Source organism: Episyrphus balteatus, chromosome 3 (genome assembly GCF_945859705.1).
Source record: "Episyrphus balteatus chromosome 3, idEpiBalt1.1, whole genome shotgun sequence".
NCBI lineage: Eukaryota > Metazoa > Arthropoda > Insecta > Diptera > Syrphidae > Episyrphus > Episyrphus balteatus.
In genome coordinates, this window is record NC_079136.1 from 25,229,974 (window position 1) to 25,255,281 (window position 25,308).

At 32.8% G+C, this 25,308-nt stretch overlaps 1 protein-coding gene and 3 non-coding genes across 5 annotated transcripts in view; 2 read left to right on the forward strand and 2 right to left on the reverse strand.

Moving 5' to 3' along the window:
- The first annotated feature begins 12,136 nt into the window (after nucleotides 1-12,136).
- Nucleotides 12,137-12,208, forward strand: Trnac-aca (transfer RNA cysteine (anticodon ACA)). Its single transcript has one exon. It is a non-coding gene; the product is annotated as a tRNA-Cys (tRNA).
- An 863-nt stretch (nucleotides 12,209-13,071) lies between these two features.
- Nucleotides 13,072-25,308, reverse strand: part of LOC129913563 (uncharacterized) — a 31,696-nt gene continuing 19,459 nt past the window's right edge. Inside the window, exons 1-2 of one of the 2 annotated variants that reach the window (XM_055992303.1) lie at nucleotides 20,036-20,181; nucleotides 13,072-13,923 (exon numbers count right to left, since the gene is read on the reverse strand). In XM_055992303.1, coding sequence (XP_055848278.1) covers nucleotides 13,117-13,872 — 756 coding nt within the window. In that variant the 5' untranslated portion in view covers nucleotides 13,873-13,923; nucleotides 20,036-20,181 and the 3' untranslated portion in view covers nucleotides 13,072-13,116. Of the gene's footprint in view, nucleotides 13,924-20,035; nucleotides 20,182-25,308 lie in introns of those variants that run through there. The other variant, XM_055992302.1, reaches the window with a different exon arrangement.
- On the forward strand, nucleotides 17,202-17,275 carry Trnai-aau (transfer RNA isoleucine (anticodon AAU)). Its single transcript has one exon. It is a non-coding gene; the product is annotated as a tRNA-Ile (tRNA).
- Trnai-aau (transfer RNA isoleucine (anticodon AAU)) lies at nucleotides 19,545-19,618 on the reverse strand. The gene has a single exon. It is a non-coding gene; the product is annotated as a tRNA-Ile (tRNA).

Genomic DNA, 25,308 nt, shown 5'->3' on the forward strand with positions numbered 1-25,308 from the left:
AACAATATCTGAAATCAAATCGCCCCACAAAACAAGTATGCAGTTTTATTTGATATATAAAGGTGCATTTTTAGAAAAAAAATTTTCAAAATCGTTAGAGCCGTTTTTAAAAAACTAATTTTTTATAAATAATTTTTTGAAAAAAAAGTTTAAAAATAAAATTGGTATGCCATTTTGTAGAAATCACTAATCAACATCTAAAAACAAAATTTCAAAAAAATTCAATGTCCCGTTTTCAAAAAATTGATTTTTCAAAAAAAAATTTTCAAAATTTTTTTAAAAATCCAAAAATTATTTTTTTCAAAATTTCATTTTTGGCTTATGTTTAAATTATATTAACGCTTTTGTATAAAAAATTTCGTTGAAATACAATAAGTAGTTTTGCAGAAAATCCGATTTGAAAAAAGCGGTCCTATGGCAAGTACCGTTAATACTGATTTTCCAAAAAAAAATTTTTCTTCGAAAGATAGACCTTGTTAAAAAACTAACACTTGAATTTTTTTAACAAAATCGTTGGAGCCGTTTTTGTGAAATTAAACTTTTCCGAAATTTTTGTATGACAGGTACCGTTATTTTTGGTCCAAAAAAATTAATTCCAAAAACCCCTCTGGAGAGCCTCCAAAAACTGCTACATAGCAAGTTTGGAGTCAATCGGTCCATCCGTTTAGGCTCTAGTTGCTTATACAGACAGACAGACAGACGGACAGACGGACTTCCGGGACCCACTTTTTTGGCATTGTCTATCATCGTAATGTCATGGAAAAATGTTATCTCAACTTTTTTTTTTTGTACGAATGCATAACTTGATATATAGTACCTATCTCGCAAGTAAAAATATATCAATCATTATTGTAGGAAAGTTCGATGACCCAAAAAGCATTGTCAAGTTTCATTTCGTATATTTTGGTTTCATCTATTTATTGTTGTTTGCTGTAACCAAGGTTCTCTGAAATAAGAGAGGTCAACCACAGAAAATCAGCAATTTACGATATAATCTAGGTACTCGTACATTATATTTCTTTTTTTAGCAGATGGGAAAATTGTACACTCAAAAAATATTTTGTTTTGTATTCTCTTACTATAAGACACAAAAGTTGGTGAGTTGACTAATTCCAAATTTTAACCAAAACTGCTTCTGCTTGGACTCTGGATTTTTTTCTAATATTTATCTTAGACAATATTCCAAAAATAAAACACATAAGAAATGAAATTGGAACTGTATTCAAACCGCGATGCTTATTGCATTTTTCAATTCCTTCAAACAACCTCAAAAAGGCTATAAAACGCTATACCCACCCACGTTCCTTAATGTTATAAATTTCTTTACCATAATGAAATATTCTACCTCAAAATTTTGGCACAGCTTTTTAGTCTAATGATCTTAAACTGTGGTTTGCACACAGTGTAGGTATATAGGATCGTATATTTTTATGAAAAACCCAAAGCTTTGTGTTAACACAGTTTGTTAACATGTGCACCAGGATTATCTACAAAACTGAATATTTCCTGCATGACATGGCATTTATGAAGTATCTATACGATTTTACAGTAAGTCATCTTGTTTGTATTCTTTTTCTATTTAATAGAAGAAGTTTTAATCGATTTTATATAACTTTCCAAGTGTGTGCAGTGGTTTGAACTTTCTATACCAAAATAGCATCGGCAGTGCCTGTTAGCCAAACCCAAACATAATAATATAATGACGTGCAATGTCGAGACGTGTGTTCATGTTAATTGGGTTTGGCTATAAAAGGAGGAGAATGGCCAATTTTTTTTTTTTTAAGATGAAGGATAAGTGCTTTCTTTTTTTTTTGTATACCTATTCTTAATTATGGAAGCAGTGTTTGTTGTTTTTTGCCATAATAAAGTGATTTATGGATTGAATAAATGAATCTACTTAAAATTCGATAAGTCGTAAACTTTTTCAAGGGAAGTTCGTGGGTATGGAGACTTTTTACGGATTATGTTATGGTATGTTCTTCTATTATGAAGTGTTATTAATCAAGCCAAGAAATTAAATTGCATTGTATTTTAATTTTGGTGAATTTTTGTTTGGATTTTTAATTTGGATTCTTACTTAAAGTATAACGTCTTTATAGGTACCAATAATAATAATAATAAACAGTTTTTGTATAACACGTTTAAAGATTGAAGTAATCTCAGCCACAATCAAAGTTAACAAAAATTAATCACGTAAAAACTATCAAACTTCCAATTTATGCATTTATTTTAAATAAAATCCTAGTCCTAGTTCTGTGAAGTTAATACTTTCCCATACAGTTTTAAACGCCCAGTTATTAATCTTTTGAAAGTTCAAAAAAATGATCCCAAGCAATTTATAATATTAATATATTAATTTTATTAATAATTCATCTGTGAAAGGAAATTTATACAGACAAAAATGTTATGTATACGCCACAGTGACTTACCTACTTTTACAAAATAAGTACTGATGCTTCCAGGTTGGTCGGTTTGAAAAACTAAAAAGCTCTCATCCCCAGATATATTTAGAACTGTTTGCTTAAACTAAACTTTAAAATTTAAGTTCGGCATAAAACCTAATCTGATAGTTTACGCGAAGAAAAAAGTAGGGTATAAGAGTTTATGGTCGAATTAAACATTTAAGTTACGTTTCAGAAAATGGTCTATAGATTATAAAATGCGTGACTGGGTTGCACGTACTTGTTGTTATCGTAAAATTAGTTAAAGCTTTTTGTGAAAAAATAAACATACCGAACTTGATTTTTTAAGGAATTTCATAAGGAATGTACAAAAATATAACATTTTTTACTAATCGTATGTATAATTACATACTTAAAAAGCATTTTCAATGATTTCGACGACAACATATATACATATATGCCATTTGTTTGCTTGTACGAAAAAAAAAATTGTAAAAAAATGGAAAATTGTTACCTAAACCGTTTATATAAAGAATATTTTTACTTGCACTATATAGGGGAAGTATTGGTTTAATGTTACAAAAAAATTTCGAGGTCTTAACCAAAACCAACATTATCTACGGTGATGGAGAATTCTAACAAAGTGGGTCTCGTAATTCCATCCGTGTCTGTGCGTCTAAAAGTCTTCAAATTTGGTACACTTGATTTTTATAGAATTTCGAAAGTTGTTTTTGTTTTTTTTTGGTTTTACCTAAAGCTTTTAAAAATTGTACCCTAGAGTGGTCCCGCTAAATTTGTTCCCCTTATTTATTACATTAAAGTTTTGAAATTTCATCTTAAGCGGAAGAGGGTGCTGTTAATAGTTCAAGTTTTAGATTTTCTACGTAATCTTGATCTTTTTTTTTCAGTTTTTTTGAAAATCAAATATCTTATCTAAGTTTCACTTGTAAACATAAAACATATAAAATATTTTTTTCGAAAAAAATATGAGCAATAATAATAATAATAAGCAAAAAGTACGAAAAAAAAATATGCGTACCACCTGTTCAAGGGTGGACCCAGGATTTTTTTCTGGGGGGGGGGGCACAGGGGACGGATTGGCAAAAAAAATCAGCAATAACAGTTAGAAATAAATTGAAGTATTATAAGACTGACTGACAAGTAGGGAATTTTAACTACGCACAGTGCGGTATTTCGGTCTAAAACCTGGCCAAAAATATTTGGGGACATTTCCCACATCAAATATAGGTGCCAATTGACAAAAAAGTTATTTGGAAGGAAAAATTTTCATTTTCTTGGTACAGTAAAAGCCACTTAAGTGCTTACCCACCTACCTCCCGATTAGCCCGGAGAGAAAAAATATTAAAAATCATAAAATGCACGTACAATGCTGTGCTATAACTTTTCTTAAAGTAAGTAATTTATTCTTTATTTAATTTTTTGACTCAAGTTGTTTCAATAAATAGTTTTTCAGAAATTAAGTTTTAAAGATAAAATTTAGAAAAAAAATTTTTTTCGTTTTTTTATTGATTTTGTATAAAATTTTACAATATTATGGGCATATTTATACCATTATTAAATGACCTGGTAGTTTTTAGTCAAATACTAAAGACTTCATTCTAAAAAATATTGAAGTTTCTAAGAATACAAAAAAAAACTGAAACATACTTTTTTCCCGGGAAACCCAGTTTTTTTTTAATTTTTATTTGCATTAAAAATTTTTAATATCTCAAGAATATTGTGTTCAAATTGTAGGTCTATTGGAGCCAAATTGACCAAGTTATGAGTATTTTAATACTTCGCTTACGAACGTTTTAGTCCAGAGTTCAAACTTTAAATTGTTCTCCCCACAACTAATGCTTTCAAAGCCGGTGACCCTCAAAACATCAAAACTAAGTAAAGGTCGCTTTTGAGGAGTTTTTTTCAAGTTGTTTTTATTTTTGGGGGTGCAAACTTGGGCAAACTCTTGAAATGCAAGAGTGTTCTACATATCCAGCAGTACAATAAATAGGTTATGCAATGTTGTGGCGTGTTGCGCTATTTTAAAAACACTAATGTTAAAAAAAAAAACAACGAAGTAAGTGTGTACTTCAACCCCTCCGTATGAAAAAATATAGTTGCATATACAATTAAATGTTTTTTTTTTTAGAATACCATATATACCTTGATTGTCGATGTCCATATCAAAATTTTTCACCAAAATCACTTTGTAGTTGAAAAAAAAAAACACTTAGAAAATTCACTTTTTTTATCAAAAAAAAATTTTGTGCTTACCCAACAAATAGTCGTTTATTTATTTGTGAGGTGGAGCTTTTCGTGGGAAAGGGATGCAACAAACAATTAAATTTGCATTTCCAGACAGAAATAGACAATAGTTTCGCTTAAGTTCTTTCTGTTATTATTCATGTATTTTAACAACTCTTGAAATTTGGTTTGCTTTAAGTATGAACCAGTCCTGGGGGGGGCACGACTTTTTGAAAATTTTATTTTTCTCATACAAGCGTGGAACACCTTATTGTAGGTACCCTTAATACAAATTTGTTAAGTTATTGCAATTTTCTCGAAAACGGCTCTAACGTTTAAATTTTGTACACGTTATATTCAAGGCAAATGCAATAAAACTGCATTTTTAGTTTTCGTCAAGTCAAATAGAAAAATAAATTTTTCATTGAATAAAAATTTGTCCTCCATATCGCTCCTTCCCGTATATCAACCAAATAAATGTGCTTTGAACTGCAAGAGCAAGTACATGCGACCCAGACGTGCATTAAATTTTTGTTAAAACACTCGTACAATTTGTAAACATTTTTACAAAAAAGTTGGTATGTATTTTTAAGATAAAAAAAAATGAATCACCAAAAATCTAATGCTGCCAAAAATTTCCACGAATAAAAATGCTTTATAGTACATATTTTGTCTGGGTCAAAACCGAAAGGCCTACAGGGTGTATATATAATAATGGCCCTTATTTCAAAAATAGGGTCATATTTGCAGAATTACCTACGTACAAATAAAACCATAAGAGCTTTTTGAAAGAAAAAAAAAAAACTTTCTACTCTCTTAGTTTGGATAATTAAAAAAATTCAATTTCCCAAAATTCTTAAAAATCAAGTTTGAAGAAAATCGCTGCAGTGATTTAGGCTGTAGCTCGAGGTACATACAGAAAACCAGACAGACAAAATTGTGCGATCCACATTTTTTGCGTTCTCTATCATTGTAATTTCTTATCTGTCTAATAAGTTGAAAAAATCCTTCGATGTGAAATATAACTTTATTTTAATAAATGCCAAGGTTATGTTTACACCAAATAATACCTCTTACCTAAAATCTAATTTAATTATTTGTTTATCCTTTGAAAACGCTCCAATAAATTCAATCTGTTCGTTCTTGTCAAACTTGAGAAATAAGCTGACAAGTTCTTCAACATGTATAGGCATAAAAGAACAAGAAACATTTTTTTTCGGCTAGATCCTTGCAGAATTATAATTAAATTTGCCGGCAAAAACAAATCGATGAAAATGTCAGGTTTCATAAATATGTAATAACCTTGGTTTTGTTTTCTTTATAAAATTCAAAAACCCTTTAACCTACTTACCTTTAATGTACTTCTTCGGTAAAGTTTAAACAGGCAAATAAAACTTTTTTTTCGAAGGAAAAAAAACACATACCTACAACCACATGGTGCTCATTACCTTTGATATGCTTCGAGCATGGATACAAGAGTAAGAGCACCTTACAAAAATTTTGAACTAAAGTACGTGGGTTGCACACATGACTGACTATACCATCACCTTTCACCTCTCTGTCAATTCTTTTATCGATATATCCTTAAAAAGGATATACTTTTTCAAGGTAACTTAATATAAAGAAATAATGAATAAACATATACACATAAAAGGGTTGTCTTGAAGCTTGAAAGCATCAAAGGTCAAAACCGGCAACTTGAACTTGATTCGATTTCCATAATATTACGAGGATAATGGTATTTAACTTCTTTAACTTTATGGACTTTTTTGTTGCACATTTGAAATATTATAAGAAATTTACAGGTTGTTGCGTTGGGCATGGGTTGAGTTACATAAACTGGGTTTATAATTTTAACAATGCTTTCAACAGGCTTAACAGTGTGACGTTAAAAATTAAGTTTGATGTTCAAAAGGGCCTTAAAAAAAAGTATCAGACAAACTCTTCGCAAGGAATAAGCCTTGTATAATTGAGACAATTTTAACTTTAAATAACATTGACCTACCTGTGGGATTCATTTCAATTCACATCCACATCTTTTATATACATAAATACAGCTTCCAGCAATTTAAAGGGCTTACAAAATTTAATGGCGACATCATAAAATGGGCTTTCTATATCGCTTAAACTTTATAGCCACTTAAAAACTTTATTACCAACACTAAACCAACACCACCTCTTGATTATGTCCCTTAAGGGATTTTGGTTTCTCAATTGAGTCCCATCAAAATATTTTTACTATATGTATTTATAGGTGGGTACTTGAATCTAAAAAAAAAAATACAAACTTATAGAAAATAGGTTACTTGCATTGCAAGGACATTTTGTTCTTGGTATTTATAGTATATAAAACCAAAAAGTAGCTAGTAAGTTTATTTTTATTAAGGTCATTAGGAGCTCCATTTATATTGAGATTAAGACATTTACTTTAATTATTATGTCTGATCTTTTTTTGGACTTTTTATTGAACCTATTATATGACCGAAAATGTATCTATTGTATGAGTTTAGCACAAGTTAATTTGTGTAAGCTTGTTTAAATTAAGGTATTAGTTATTGTTTTGTGGTAGCCTTGATGTGCACTTGATTCTATATGATAAGGACAGGTTGTAAATTTGATATTAAAATGGTTGATATTTGAAATTTTGTACATTGAAAAACTTTTGTGTGGTTTGAGTAAAATAATTAAACAAATACCTTTAAGGAATGAGTGCATTAAATATCTAACCATTTGGAAACTCTTTAAATAGTCAGACAATAATTTAGTCTGAAGCCTAAGGCATCAAAACAGTCTATTATATTTTTAATTAAAGTGGGGAATTCATTTCTAGTAATCCAGTGAAGAAAATTGCGAATACCTAACAAGAAAGCAATTATTTTCTGTCAGATAGAAAATGGATACACAGTAGGGTGGAGTGAAAAACAAAGTTGTCTTATTTTTTTATATACATAGCCAGGATGGGTGCCATTTGGAACTTAAATATATTTCTTAGAACAAAATAGTTTTGGTTTTTTGTTAATTTCTCACCTTTGGATGAGTAAAGTAAACATTTTTTAATGATTTGTATAATTTTATTTTATTTATCTCTTTTAGTCTTATTAGTCTATCATTATTTTAAATCAAAATTACATGCATATATAGGTACAACAAAAAATTCAGTTCATTTTATCAAAACTCCATAGAAAATTAGGACCACTTACACAAATAAGGATTTGCATTAAGCAAATGAGGGCCTGACATCTGTCCACTGAAACTGATAACCAAGTTGCTGTAACCTTGACGTAGAGGTCGTCCAATTTTTTGATGTTTTGTCCACTTTCAGCACACTTTAGGTTTAGGTCTGGACTACAAGAAGTCCATATTCAAGGACATTAATAAAATTATCCCTAAACCACTTTTGAGTGAGCTTTGCCGTGTAATTTGGAACATTATCCTGTTGAAATGTCCATATAACAGTTAAATTCTCCTCAGCCTACGGCAGAATCACGTTTTGGAGTATATCTACGTACTTCTCTTTGCTGAGGATGCCATTAATTCAATGATAGATAGATAGATAATAAGGGTATTCACGTAATGAGATAATTTTCTACTTTGCAGAAAAATAGAAAATTCCGCAAAAGGTTTAAATGAACACCCCAGCAGAAAATAATTGCGTAAACAAGGGAAACAAACAGCTGTTTGTTAAACCTCAAATTGAACTTGCTTAATTAAAAAAAATTAGTCAAGCTAATTTTGCAAATACTATGCAACAATAAAAAAAATGTAATTTGCTCAAATAAAATGATATTCTCTTTTCAATATTAACATATTTTATCTGTGGTCATCTGAATAATAAGACATAAATCGAATTCAAAAAGATATTCCAGACACGGGGATCCCCTTAGAGGACAATAATATATGGAGTGCTTGTGCTCAGTGCTGGTTTAAGCACTACCAGCGGGCGCCCCTGGGCAAGATTGCAAGTGGCGCCTCTAAAAAAAAAATCATTTTAAAACGAAAACCCAAAATCCCGAAAACCCAGAACCCCGAAAACCCAAAATCCAGAATGGGATCTCGAAAATTTTTTCGGGATTTCGGTTTCGAAAACAATCCTTAGTGTGTAATTAAGGTGTTAACACGAACAAAACAATATAAGTGTATGATTCCGTTAATATCTCTTTTTTACATGATTTCAATTTCATCTATTTTATTTTCGGGATTTTGGGGTTTCGGGTTTTGCTTTTTCGGGATCCTGGGTTTTCGGGATTTTGGGTTTTCGGGATTCTGAGTTTTCGGGATTTTAGGTTTTCGGAATTTTGGGTTTCCTGGTTTTCTGGTTTTTTAGTTTTCGGGATTTAGGGTTTTCTGGATTTTGGGCTTTCTGGATTTTGGATTTCGGGATTCTGCCCGTCTTCCTTCTGTTTCTTTATTCATTATTACAGTCTGGATATTCTCCATAAACTCGTCGGTCTATTCGTTTCCATATCCGGAAAAATAAAGAAACACACTCCCTCTCTATATTACCAGCTATGATGTAGTGATTTATATATAGGGGCGCCTTTGCAAAAATTAAATTGGTTGGAAGAATATTAAGATTGCTTTAGTCTTCCAAAAGAAATTGGGGCGCCTTGTTCTTCAAAGATGAACGAAGATTTTGGACACCATTGTCCTTCTGGAAGCCAAACAAATTAAGCCGAAATTGGGGGCGCCTTCATTCTTTAAAAAGTTTAGGACGAAAAATACGAGCGCCGCACTGTGGGCTCGAACGCTTTTTTAGCTGGAATTAATTATAGAAATTCTCGAAATAATCTAAAGTTGCAGTTAAAGCCATTAAGATGATGTCGAATGATATAATAATGATAATTTTATGGTACAACAGACACTAAAGATAAGACCAACAACAAAAATAAACGAAATATTATGTTAAATAAGGTTTTCCAATTTACAACAGATATTATTGGTATAAAAAACAAAAAAATGAGTTTTTTGAAGTTTGAACGCATCAAACTCGAAAATGGTGTCATTGAACGCTTACAAGTTGTTTTTACTAAATAGGGAAGGTAAAATGTTAATTCAAATAAAGAAACCGTTATTTAAAAACATTCAACACGTTTTTTTTCATCGTAAGTGGTTTTTTTGAACATTTTTCTCACTAAACTTTCAGAGTTACAGCGAAAAAAGTTTGCTCTTGTAGGACATAGTTTTATAAAAAACATAATGCCGTATAGGCTAGCTACTTTTTAAAATTATTTCTAGAGTGTGCCTACGCGTGCCTTTTTTTAAAGCTTAGGAACATTCGTTTTATATAAAATCGGTGCTAGTAACATACTTTACCTTAAAATTTATAAACAAAAGTTCAATATAATTACAATTTAATAGCAAATACTATATTAGGATAATTGATAAACTAGCAAAATTTTCACAGTCGATCCGTTAAAAAAAACTCAGTAAATGAATATCTGGATAGAGGAAAAAGTGGACTTTTTTGTTTTTTTTTTCGAAAACTTGCTTTTCGATTGTGTTTTTATGTATCCAATAAATGCTTTGACCTCAATTTTGAATGAACAATTATAGCTAGTCCATTTATCTATCGAATAAGACTAAAATGAGCAATATTTGAAGAAGTTGACTTTTTAATTAATTCCTGCTAAAATAGCGTTCTAGCCCACAGCACGCCGTTGAAAAAGTAAAATAGAAAAAAAAGGGGCGCCTTTGTGAAAGTAAAAATAAATAAAACATCGATTGGAATGATTTTGTTATTTATATAACTTTTGTACAACTTCGGGGCGCCTGCGGCACCCCTCAATTCTTGGGCCCCTGGGTGGCGGCCCAGGCTGCCCTCCCCCTAAAACCAGCCCTGCTTGTGCTGTTAGTTCCGTGAAGCTTTTATAGAGGGCTCTAGTTTCTTTAAGTTTTTCGATGAGTGCATGCCTCCATTTTATTTTCATTTGATGGCTGTCACCAACAAGCGTGTTTATTTACAGCTGCGGAACCGGACTCGCACTTAAAAACGAAGGCAGCGACCCCTATCGATGCATATTGCGTTACAATGTATTAGGTATAGGAACAAGCACTCCATATATTATATCCTCTTCTAAGGGGATCCCAGATAGCCTATCCGACAGGTGATTGAACACACCCAAAGTTTATCTTATTTTTTTTCTACGGTTTCCGTTTCAAATTTGTGAGATAAGATTCTATGATTTTGCGGAATATTTTTCAAATACAAATTTTGACAGCTCATTTCTACCGATAGAAAATTTGACAGTTTCTACTTTTTCTACGGGTTTTCCGCGTTTACGTGAATACCCCTAATATTGTTTATTTTTTCATCATAAAATTTTACAATTTGTATATTTAAGAATAAGGACATGGCAATACTGCCGTCTGCCATTAATTCAACTATTTTTTTTGGTAGTTAGTAGGTACCTATAACCTATTGAATTTAAAAAAATAACACTGGTCAACAACCAAAGTTTACCTTTTGGTTTTTTTGTGTGTTGAGCTCGAATCCGAAGTCAGAACAATTCTATCACGTCACGTTTTTGCGGCATTTTCGATTTTCTAATGGGATTATCTCAAAAAACGTGATGTGATAGAATTGTTCTGACTTCGGTTTCGAGCTCAGCACCCAAAAAACCTATAGTATATATTGGTGTCTGTAACAAAAACCTTGTTGACCAGTGTAATGAATTAAATTAATTATTAATCTATACATAGTATGAAATAGTCATAATTATCAAGTCTCCCAAGTCTTTTCTTTTCATATTAAAAATGTCGAATAAAAGTCGTGTGAGTAGGTAAATGTTAACTATTTTTACTTCCCACGTTCAATAAACTTTTTATCTTGGAAACAAAAACAAACAAAAATTAACTTTTTGCGTCAAAAAACACCTTTTCTTTTCGTATTCTGTGGGCAAGAAGAACATCTGGATATGGAACGCTTGAGTATTATTATACTCATGAATGATTTGAGTGGAATTTTCGTGAATTATTTAGAGTGGCTCATGTCTCCCATATAATCAAGTCTCCGATGTTCCCCCTACCTATCTACGCACAAAACATTATTTCTCTTCAATTTTTCTCTGAAACGATTTTTAAAAAGTCCAAAAAATCTTCCTTTTTCGTAGTATTACTATAATACTATTCATATCTTTAAAATCACAACTTCATCAGCTTGTGATCCTGCCTAAACTATTTATAAACTATTTTATTGATTTTGTTTATATTAAACAAGAAATTGAATAAAACTTTCCAAACAACACTGTGCCTAATCTTCATTTATTTTGTTATCTTCCCTCGATTATGGTAAAAAAAAACTTACTTGTAAAAATAAGTTTCACTTTCATTTTTAAATACCAGTACCACTTGTGCAATTCGTTAATTATTATAACATGACGTAACTTCCCAAGAACTTTTTTTTTAAATAAATTAAAAATTACATATCATGAAGAATTCCTAGTGCAAAGTACAAGTACATTAAATGAAGTATATTCCACCGAAATAAATATGGGGATATAGCTCAGTGGTAGAGCATTCGACTACAGATCGAGAGGTCCCCGGTTCAAACCCGGGTGTCCCCTTTGTAGATTTTTTTTGTATCCATGAACTTTTTTTTTGTATCCACCTCATTCTTACATGCATGTTGCTGAGGCCGCAATCATGACATATTTGGTTTTCGTACATTTATTTATTAAATTTTTCTCCATTAATAATGAGTTTTCATATGACCTCGTTTGGAATTGAATCATAAAATGATTTTTAACTAGTCAAGCGAAATCTCGTCATGGATAACTTCAATTAAGGTGTCCTCCTCTTCAAATTGTCTTCTACCTTCAAAAACTTTTCGAGATATCCATAACTAAAACATCTAAGGATAATTAATGTCACGCCCCCACCCCCCACTCCCACGTGATTTTCCATTAAAGTTAATTATTTGTGAGAACTTAATACCCATTCCGAAAATTGGATTCCGTGAATTTTCCGACAGGATTTAACATACACACCTGCATCGCACAGTATTAAAAACCTAACTCTAACTACCTACGTTTACCTCTTTTTTTTTAATTAAATATATTGATTCTATATCCCACTGAAATATCAAACAAAAACTACGATAGAGTGCAAGCGAATTTGGTGGTAAAATGTTCCTTAAACTCCAATCAACTGCACACTTTGAATCAAATAAATCCTGATAAACCTGCACAAAGTTTATCGAATGAAAAACCTTAATGGTAATTCCCATATCGGCAGTTATAAATATCCTTCAGCCTCGATTAACAAAAAAAAAGCTATAGCATAACCAAACCAAATTTCGACAAATTTATGATTTTAATCTAAACCATAGTGGGAGTGTGTGGTTTTTATTTGGTATCTCCTCCATTTTCCTACATTTATTTTATGAGAATGCTTTTAGGAGGATTAAAAAAAAAATAAATCTCACATCTTATGGCAAAAATATAAATTTTTATTATCATCATCATTTGTTTGATCAAACTTTCACACCAACTTCGCCAGGACTAAATATCTTAACATTTCTCTCATTGACTTTGTACAAAATTTCCTTTTGCTGTTCCATCAATTCATAGCACCCTTCTGTGGTCTCTCGGACCACACACAACTTTCCATCGACTTCACGGAATGCTCCACTCTTGAGTTGTTTTATTCGCAAATGGACATCTGCAAGTTTGGCAATATTATTGTCCAACACTGGATGCACATCGCTGGTACTCAATTTGGTGACAATCGTTAGACCAGGATGCTCCAATGCCATGGCCTGTAAATCTTGACACAGTCGCAACAGACCCTCAGGGGTGAAACCGAAATTTAGAAGAATCGATAGATTGTCAATGATGTATGTGACGGAAGTGGTGCCAGCATCATCGTTTGGGGATGATATTTTCTCGCGTATAAACTCGAGTAGTGTGTTGGACATTGAATCGCCTTCGGTTAGCCACATGGATTTCCATTGTTTAACTTGGATGGATTTGAGGGCGTCGATAATAAAGAACTTTTTATTCATGAATAGAGCCAAGTTGTAGCCAAGTCGCATGCCGGCATTTAGATAATGCTGGTAGCCATGTTGCAGACCGACGAGGACTGTGGTCACTTGGGGTGTTCGCAGACGTTGACCGAGTATGGAGGTGATGAGGAATCCTCCATCCATGTTGGATTCTTCGCTAATGTGTATGTAGGGTGGGAGTTTGCTTTCGTTGAGGCCACAAGCTATAAGAAGTGATGCAGCCATTTTTCTGTGTGTTTCAAAGTATTTCCAGGGATTTAAAATGGGAGTATGGAGCTGTAAAGAAGGAGACACAGTGTTTTAATGATATTTTTGTTTATAGGTCAATATTTATGTGATTATAAGTAGACTTTAATTTATTTAATTTTTTAACTAGAAATAATTGAGCAGGTGTTAACTTTCGAAAATTACGGTACCTGTTACCAAAGCACAGTGTGCAATATTGCCAATCTAGCGGAACTAAATTCGTGGTTCCAAGTTAACTTAATTTTTGCTATGAATTATGTTAAATATGTTTTTCTACAAGTGCTTTATTGATTTTCAGATAAATATATCTAATTATAAGTCCGATATGTGGCATCCGAGTACATACATATGTACAAAAATAGATGGGAAAGAGCCGACATCGAGCAATGGATTTTGGGAGTTGTTTCTCAAAACTATCTATATTTCGAAAACGAAGCGAGATATCGAAAAATTATATTTATATTTTATGAAGAATCTAAAAAAAAGTAATTTGCGATTTACGATTTTTGAAAACATCGAAAATACGTTTTTGGCCTATGAACCTGAACAAAACAAAAAAAATATTGTATGGTTGCCGCAGCTATTCACAAAAACCCTTAACGGATTCTGATAAATAGAATATTAAGCGAGGTCCTACGCACCATTTCACGACGGACACATGTGGATACATTTTTAAAACGCTTGACGAAGTCAAAGCAAATAATTGAAATAAAGGGCCTAAAGTCTTGAAACAAAATTAAATTTTCTTCCATTTTAAGACTCAACAACACATTTTTTCTTGTGGTAACATTATAATAGAATACCAAAAATAATACTGAAAAAAAATGTTTGTCCAGCTAGCTTTGATAAATAATAAAATACGCAACGATTAGTTTCACTCGAAAAAATCAACTGTCTTTAAATATATTTTTCGTTATTTTAATCTTATGTTCATGACACTGCAGAACACCGTATGCAATTTTAAATTTTGTTTCTTTGTTAACATTTCATTGTATTTTGTATGGAATTTAACCTTTCATTCTGCATCAAAATATTTATATTCGCAAGACTTCGAATTTTAATAAAGTTCCACTAGACATGTAAAATTACACACTGTACAATGTCGGAAAAATTTGATTTTCTAAAAAACGGTGCCAACGATTTATTTAAAAAAATTCAATTGTTAGTTTTTAGACTCACTCCCAAACGACTTGTTAAATTTCAACGATTTTTTCATACAAAAAGCATTCATATTATTTTATATATGAATCCAAATGGATTTAAAAAAAAGAAAAAACAGAAATCTTATTTTAAAAATTAAATATTCGAAAACGGGAGATTGATTTTTTTTAAATTGGTTAAGTGTTGACAAATATTTACAAAATGGCGCACAAATTTTATTACAGTTTTTTTGTAATTTGGATTCAATGCGCTGCGCTTAATTTTTGAAAAAAAAAAATCTCTTCATAAAAAATTTTCTCCATTTGCGTTCTAGGCTGTTAAGGGGGGAAATCACTCTGGAAATTTTTATTTTTGCATTAATTTTTGTTTGGCTTATAAATTCATTTATCATCCGAAGAAACTATTTTCAGTGGTCTTAGCCTTAAATGAAGCCTCAAAAGCCCCTAGGCCTAGATAGTCCCGAAACCAATGCCCCCCGAACCTACCACAGTACGAAAACGAAAATTTTAAACGCTTTTTCCTCGAAACGCGTTATTTTCCGCGCCGTGCAACGTAACTCAAAAACTAATGAAGCTATCGACTTGAAATAAATTGCAAATTACTCTTTAATTTATTGGCCATTGCATGAACCTAAAAGTTCAATAAAATTTTTACAATAAATATTTTTTTAACAATTTGTTTATAAAAAAATATTGTTTTTTTGGTATCTAATTTTTGTTTTACACTTGTTTTTACTAAATTTAGGTTCATGCAATGCGTACAAATATATTTTATTGGAAAAAAAATTCTTTTTTGATTATAAATAATTTTCTGGACCTGAGCATTGCACGGCGCAAACTCGAGGCGTCAACTTTAAAGAGCTGTAGAGCCGCCATTTTGTTTTTTTTTTTTTGTAGTTCAAAAAAATTTTATCAATAGGTACTTCATAATGTCAATAATATCAGAATATCACATACTTTTCCAAATTTCAATAAATGCTTTCAGTTTTCCCAAAAAATTATTGAAAAAGCTGTCGTCCAGAGGGGTTTCCCCCCCTAAGTTAAAAAGAAAATAGTTGAAATTAATATTAAGTTTGTGTTTGTGACCAATTCTTTATAATTTTATAATTTAAGTAGGTAGTTTAATTGGGCTTTTTTGGTCAATTTGTTTTGTTTATGTAAATACAAATTAAAACATAAATTTTTGTCCCGACGCGACGTTTCGCTGGAGTTTCTCAGCAAAACTCAACAAAAATATCTTAATTTAAAAAATTAAAATAAATTAACGAATTGTTATTTTATATAATGTATGTATGTAGATGTAATAATAAATAGTTGAAAATTGAAGCTGAAAGGGTACATTCCCAATTTTTTAACATAATAAATAAAATTATATTTATTTTTAAAAATGATAAATTAAATGCAATTAGAGACGACGAATTAAAAACAGCTGCTTCGCATTATCTCGAGATTTGTGTAAAAAAAAAAAAAAAAAAAAAAAAATAGGTATATAGGTATCTACCCTAGCTGTGAAATATAAAGGACACCGCAGTCAGTAACTCATTAATGTTGACAAGGAGTAAGAAAAATTAATTGGGATAATATGTTTTTCTTTGATTTTAATTGCATAATCGTGACAACATTTTTCTTTTGTTAAAATTTTGATTAATGATTTATAATCTAAAAAGACCCATTTTTTAACAGAATTGAGACAAGAAATATTCTTCAAGGTTGTTTCAAAATTCTAAAAGATCTATCCTAAGCAGCAGTGCTTTAAACTGGAAATTTTGTTTGATGTTAAATAATAATTACATAATTTGAAATATAGGCTTGAGTGCATTTAAATAATACAAACCATTATGGAGAAATTCGGATATGAAAGGGGAGAATCCTTATTGGGTTTCAGACTGTCTAAATTCTAAGAAGAATTTAATAAAGATTTAAATTAGCTTTTTTTTTACCTAATTGAAATTTCTTTTCAAATGCAACAGTTAAGTAATTTTAGGTAAGTGAGATAGAACAGTTAAATAAATTGAACATTTGCTCAGAACTCTTTGATTTATTTTTAATATTCCAATTAAACAAAATTATGTATCAATTAAACTTTCAAAAGCTTATCATAACTTACTAATCAAACCGAAATTTGAACATTGCCATCAACCCCCAACTGGCCCATTAGCTCAGTTGGTTAGAGCGTCGTGCTAATAACGCGAAGGTCGTGGGTTCGATCCCCCCATGGGCCAATACGAATATTTTATAATCTGGATCTATGAATAAATTATATATACATATTTTTTTTTTCTTTGACGATTTTCATTTTCTCAAGTTGGCAGATCATTTATTATGCAAGGTGTACGTCAAAATTTAATTATTTCTTTTTCGCAAAAAATTTATTTGATTTTAATTAATCCAGGTCAGAAATTGCCTGGAAGCAACAGTCTGCTATACCTTTTTACCTTAAATGTTGAATTAATCAAAAATGAAAAAAAAAAAACAATTGATGTCAGAGGTGAATAAAACAAATTGTGTGTCCAGACAAATCACGAAGGATTTGTTTGTTTTGGTTTTTATATTGCACCTACATATTTAATAAAGTACGATTCTCAACTAGGTGTGAAGAAAGTTCTTGAAGTTAATTAAGAAATATTTCTGGAAGGTACCCCTTGTAGATGATGATATAGAAAAACAGTGACTTGATACATATTTTAAAATAAGACATCTGCAGTTGGAGTTTACATGTATTACAAGAAAAACTAGCAGCAGCTGCCGAAAAAAAAATAACGGTGAACCTATAGAGAGAAATTTTGTACAGATACCTTATTATTCAAAAAATAATTATGTATTTTTTCTTATTTTATCAAAAGTAAGAGATTTTAGAATAATTTACAAAAAGAAGGCAAAAAAAAAATCGTATGAAATTATTAGAGAAATTACATATATTTGGGCAAAACTGACTTAAGATTCGGATTCAGCACTAGGTTGTGTCAAAGTGCTAAAGTATGGAATTTTCAAATGTAATAGCTTTTAAAGTTGAATTGCTTATCAAAATTAAATCTTGCGTTTACAATTTTCATTTTAATAAATATCTTTGGCTCGCTCAAAATATAGGAAGAAATGAAATATGTTTGGATACAAAAACATATCCCTTCTAAATATTTTTAGACTTTCACGTGAAAGATTATTCCGAGAAAAAACTTTTAAGAAGCTTATATTTGTTGGAATTAAACACTTAGTAAAGAAGCTGCGAAAAATAAGCGAAGGAAAAAAAATCATTTTTTCATACAAAATCGTTTTTTTTTTTTTTTTTTTTCTTAACAAAACAACTTCAACCGATTTGAGCGAGCCAAGGACGAACGATATTATAATTTTTTTTTACATATTATGAAACCTTAGACCCTAATAAAACTTTTGACCACTATTACATTGCAAAATTAGAGTACTTTTTTTTCGGCCATACAAAAGTGACACACCCTATTCAGCACGTCAAAAAACATAAAGATATGCAGGTCCGGTCAAAAATATTGGCACTTTAGCATGGGCAAGAAAAAATTAACAGTATTTAAAAATTTGTACCTCAGCAACCAAAAAAGATATCAACATTTTTCAAACGTAGTAACGAAATACAAAAAATAACATTTCTTCTAAAAATTAAGACCATAACAAATGTTCTTCCATTAGTATGAACAGAGAAATTAGTTTTTATTTCTTCGATTGCCCAAATAAATTGAAATTTCTTTCACGAGTAAAAAAATTATAACTTCCACAATTTCTAATTGATATTGATGAATAAAAGCTTATTTCATTCAATATTAATACACAATAAAACTATTCAAAACACAAAATGTAGCTTTAAACGGTCTCAGAATTCTAAAAAACGGAGGAAAAAATGTTGCACTTTGAGAAACTGACTGAAAAATGCCTGAGTAAAAAATCGTTGAAATGTGAAAACATTGAAAAACAGTTTTTTGACAATAACTTGAAATTTTGAGGGTCAATGAAAAATTTCAAGTGCCGAAATAATTGGTGTACTCAGTAATACCAACAACCTCGGATAGGTCACTTCCAAAGTAATTAACATGATTTTTATTTTGTAACACAGTGTTATTTTGATGTATACTCAGATTTTGACCCTAATAAATTATTTAGGTATTGTGTAAATAGTGTCTTAAATATTTGAAATTTGAAGTTATAGATTTGTTCATAAATGTTTACATATTATACCTATAATAATTATGTTTTTTCATGTCACACCTGTTACGAAAATATGTCACACCCGTTACATTTTTAGGTTGTTATAAATTTCCTTCAAATACATATTGCTTACTGGAAACTCAATAAAATCTTCATTCATATTAAACACGATATTACCGACTTTTCATTAAAAAATCTACAATACGGCTTCCGAAGCAGGCTGAATAGATTTTCTAACGTCACACCCGTTACATCTTATCTGAAGAAATTGGCTAACAAAATATAATTATGTATTTCTAAAACATTTAAAAAAAAAAACCCTGGCCCATGGGGGGATCGAACCCACGACCTTCGCGTTATTAGCACGACGCTCTAACCAACTGAGCTAATGGGCCTGTTGGTTTTCGATGACACAGTAAACACAAGAGAATTTTTCATCCCTGATCTGCTTGTGACAATCATTTTCAATGATTGTTTATTGTTTACTTCTCAAACATTTATTAAGAAATATAATTAAATATTAACCCCATTTTTATTTAAACACATTAACAATATAATAAATGTTTAACAAAAACAAAATGCTAATAGGTAAACAAAAAAATTAATACAAAATTGATTGAAAATATTTTATCCAAAGATATGTTTTATTATCACATTATTGCATTTTAATCTTTACTTTTTTGTTTGTGTGTAAAACTAATTTATATGAACAATAATTATAGTAGACAAGTTCTTATCAAAATATTTACTATAAGTTATCATCATGACAAAATAAAATATAACCACAAATTGAATTATAAACACAAACTTACATTTTCAGTTGTTCTACTTCAAGTAGGTATCTATCATAAAATAATATTTTTAACGCGGGAAATCTAAATTTATTCAACGAAAAAAAAAGCTTTAACCAATTGTTTCTACTATCCAGAGCCACAAGCACTAAACAACTAATACTATACGAGTATATGGAGAAGAGAAACTAAAAGCTTATTGTTCTTTTGATCTTACATATAAGTTTGAGTTCATTCGCAGACAGCAAAATTGTGTGTGATTAATTTAATGACGATTTGAAAATGTATAAAGAGAGACGATTTACTTGATGATTTTACATGGATTTGTAGAAGTTTAATAGAAGTTTAATAATTAAAAATGCATGGTACGAAATTGTCGGTAGTTAATTGAATTTTGCACTTAATTACAAATATTAATGCCCCACATCGATGAAATACTTAGTTTTTGACATTTCAACTAATACCTATTTGAATCCAGTTACAAGTTGAAGAATTTTTTTGAGGTATGTTCGTTGGAAACCTAAAAGATAAATCAGCAATCTACTAACTTTTGTCTTCACTAAGCACTTTAAGGCCTTAAATATACAAAATATTAAATATATGTATTAATCTCAAAACTCCCAACTGTGTTTTAAACACTCCCCATTTGCATTAACCGGTAATTAAAAAAAATGTTACACATACAACACAGTGGCCCTGAAAATACATATTTTGTTTTATTTGTTTTGCTAACCTATTTTTAAGACATAATATTTTAAACCATACAATTTTAATAAAATCGTTGACGATATACATTTAAAAACAAAACAAAGTCAATTTTCATAAAAAAAACCAAGGCTATTTTACCGTACTCGTGTTTTTCGAGAAAAATTTTAAACTGAAATTACAATTGCTTTTAATATATTGTAATGTTTTATTCCGGGTTCACAATAAAACTTATTTCGATTTATTTAAACTTCCACTTATATTTCCGTTCAAATAAGAACACACTTTATTTCAACTTAATTTACTTTTATTATTCGTTCAAACAAACACACGTTTAAATCACTTTATTTACTACTAAACAATTTCCAACACTTTATTTCACTTTGTACTGCACTCTTTCACTTTCAAAATTAAACTGTCTCCGGTCGGTGTCCACGCTGCCCTTTTATACCTGAAATTCGGAATTCGAGAATGTCTTCGAAGGTTCTCGTCTTTGCTTCTCGAAGCTTCCTTTCCAAGAGGGGGCGCTTCATACTTCCAGTCCAGTGGGATATTTTGGGATATTCAGCAGTCGAGGGAATTTCTTTGGATGCGTTCAGAGGGTAGTTTCTTAATTACTAAAGGTCCGTTCACATTTCTACCTTTACTGTAGCAGGTAGTGTGTTCAGACTTTTATCTTAAAAGTAGTTCGGTAATTCATCGTTACATTGCCCCCCTCTTAGGATTGTTCGTCCCGAACAACTCCATTGCTTCTTTCACCATTATAACGATGTAAACGGTCACAATGAACTACCTTTAATTTGCCTCTTACCCCTCTCTGTATACGGTAAACCACGTCGTTGATTCTGGTTATTACTGTGTAAGGGCCTTCCCAGTTTTGTTGTAGCTTCGGTGATAGTCCCTTTTGTCGGTGGGGATTGTAAAACCACACAAGTTCTAATTCTTGAAACCCTGTTGCTGTCGCTCGCGCGTCATATCTTGTTTTCATCCTGTCACTAGACGCTTTTATATTTGTCCTTGTCCGTTGGTGAATGTCAGCCAGTGTTTCTTTCAGGTTATCAACATACTCATCTATTTCCTGTGGTTCATTTGGAACACATCCGAATTTTATCTCACTTGGCAGCCGTATTGTAGAACCAAAAAGGACTTCCGATGGTGTATGTCCAGTGGAACTATGTGTTGCACTTCTATAAGCCATCAAGAATAATGGAATATGTCGATCCCAGTCTCGTTGATTATCGTTGACTACTTTTGACAGGTGTTCTTTAAGTGTCCTGTTAAATCGCTCAACCATCCCATCAGATTGTGGATGAAGCGGTGTTGTTCGCGTCTTCTTGATGCCAAGGAGTGAGCAAACCTCTTGAAAAATCTTAGATTCGAAGTTCCTTCCTTGGTCGGAATGAAGTTCCATGGGTACTCCGAACCTGCTCACCCAATGAAAGACAATCTTATCCACAACTGTTTTGGTTTCCTGGTTTGGGATGGCAAATGCCTCAGGCCACTTGCTGAAGTAATCCATCACTACGAGGATATACCGGTTTCCTTTGTTGGTTTCGGGAAAAGGACCTGCCACGTCTATTGCAATCCTCTCAAAAGGTGTGCCCACATTGTACTGATGCATCTTGCTTTGCATTTTTCTAGCTGGTCCTTTGCTAGCGGCACAAGTATCACATTTTCGGCACCACTTTTCAACGTCTTCTCTCATACGTAACCAGTAGAATTGCTGGCGTACCTTTTCCAGCGTCTTGTTGATGCCTAAATGGCCTCCAGAAGTTCCCTCGTGCATCTCTCGGAGAACATCATTAACCTTTGACTGAGGTACGATTAGTTGCATTACATAAGATTTACCATCTGCGGATTCCCACTTACGCCTGAGTAACCCTTCTTGAACATGAAGTGAGTCCCATTGTGCCCAATATGCTTTGAGATTGGGGCTTCGGTCGGAGATGTCGGCCCATTCTGGTTTCTCTTCATGTTCCTTCCATGCAAGGATGGGTTCGATGTCCGAATCTTCCTGTTGGGCCATCCTGAGTTCTTCATTACTCCAGCCGCAAATGGGATCAGCTCTCGTTCTTCTTACAGCGACAACTTCCTTTTCCTCTAGCCGTGTGCAATGCTTGCAGTCTTGCTTGCACGGGCGCCGAGATAATGCGTCTGCATTTGAATGTAGCTTTCCTCTTCGATGTTGAATCTGACATTGATACGTCTGGAGTATCTCGATCCATCTTGCTACTTGACCCTCTGGATTTTTGAAGTTCAAAAGCCAATTTAGTGCACCATGATCTGTGCGAAGAAGGAACTTCTGTCCATAGATGTACTTATGGAAGTGCTTTGTTGCCAATACCAGAGCTAGAAGTTCCCTTCTGGTCACGCAATAGTTTCTTTCTTGTTTCGAGAGTACCTTGCTGAAATAGGCAACGACCTTTTCTTCTCCGTCATGAACTTGCGATAAAACAGCACCAACTCCAACATTACTTGCATCTGCGTCAATGATGAATTGTTTGCCTGGAGTCGGATAGGCCAACACAGGAGCTTCACATAACCGTAGCTTCAGTTCCTGAAAGCTTTTCTCACACTCACCTGACCATTTAAAGGGTTTACCCTTCTCCGTAAGCTGGTGCAAGCTTTTGGCGATTCTCGCAAAATCCTTCACGAACCGTCGATAGTACGTTGCCAGACCGAGGAAACTCCGATGTTGATGCTTGTCCTGAGGGGTTGGCCAATTCTTCACAGTGTCAACTTTTTCTGGATCAGTCATTACTCCTTGGGATGAGATGATATGCCCCAAATATTTAACCTCGGTCTTGAAGAGTGCACATTTCTTTGGATTTAACTTAAGATGTGCTTCTCGTAGCCTCTGGAATACAGCCTTTAGGTTTTCACAATGGTCATCAAATGTTTTCCCGTAAACGATGACATCATCCAAATAGACTAGGCAAGATTTCCAGGTTAATCCATTTAAAACGCACTCCATTAAGCGCTCAAAAGTAGCTGGGGCATTATATAGCCCAAACGGCATGACATTGAACTGCCACAGACCATTTCCTGTGGAGAAAGCCGTCTTTTCTCGATCTTCTGGATGGATTTCTACCTGCCAGTAGCCACTCTTCAAGTCCAAAGTCGAAAACCATTGTGCTCCTTCCATTGCATCTAGAGTATCGCTGATTCTTGGCAGTGGGTAGCTGTCTTTCTTCGTCACATCATTCAGTCTGCGGTAGTCGACACAAAATCGAGTGCTTCCATCCTTCTTTTTGACGAGAACTACCGGTGATGCCCAAGGGCTTTTGGAATTTTCGATCAGCCCGTCTTTCTTCATTGTCGATATCATTTCTTCAACTTCACCTTGTTTGGCCAAGGGGAGACGTCTTGCTGGTTGATGAATCGGCCTAGCGTCTCCTGTATCGATTCGGTGCTGCGCCAGTTGTGTTCGGCCGTATTGCCCGCTGGGTGAAGAGAAGATATCAGCATATTCATGAAGAAGCCTTCCAGCAGCATTAAGCTGATGTTGACTCAAGTTGTCTGATTTGAGAATTTGAGTCTTTAGTTTCTCAGAGTTCATAGTCATCTGTATGTCCATCTCATTGATCTTAGTTATTGCGGACACAGATTCACATTGCCCAACAACTTCTCCTTTCTTAAGCTTGATTGGGTACGGTTTGATGTTAAGTATCCGTACAGGTACCATGTTGTTCTTTGGTGCCACAAGAGTCTTCCCGATGAAGATGTTTTCGGAACTTTGCTCAACTTCTGGTTCGACCATGAGGTATCGATGGCTTCCACAGTTCCCCTTTAACTTCGTCCACACAAAAACTTCTGAAGAAGGAGGCAAGCACATATCTTCTTTGATGACAGTTCTAATTGTTGTTGAATTTTCGTTGCCATAGACCATTGGGATCTCCACATTTCTGTATTTCAGGACTTGATTACCGATATCCAAAATGATTCCATGCTCCTTCATAAAGTCGATTCCAATGATGCACTCGTCACATATATCTGCCACCAAAAACACATGCGAAAACTCTAGTTCTGCCATACGGATCGTAAGACGAACTTCACCGTACACCCTTGCTGCTTCTCCTGTGGCGGTCTTCAGACGGTAGCTGTTGGTGTTATGTAGCCACGTCATCTTCACCAAGTCTCTTCGTACAATAGAGGCAGTGGCACCGGTGTCAATTGTAGCCACGTGTTGGTTGTTATTTATGGTTGCCTCTACTGTCAGACTTTTGTTGTCTCGTTTAGTCTGTGAGACTTGAATTGTGGTTCTGGGGCCATCGATACCAGAAACCAGCTTCTGCCCCTCGAAGTTGGTTCTTACTCGTTTCCCGAATGGGAATCAAGTTGAGGATGAGTGTTGGTTGTATCGCTTACCTGTTGTTGGGCAATATTCCTGTTTCCACAGTGTTGGCAAGCAGTTCTTCTTGGTGGCAATCTGCACTGCCGCTGGAGATGTCCGGTCTTGTTACAGTTCCAGCATCGAGCAGCTCCGTCTCGCTGGTTTCTTTGGATTGCGAGTTTTTGACAAGAGCATTCCTCCACTGCAACTTCTCTTACCCGATGAACGCCTTGAGAAGCCTGTTCTGCTGCTTCCA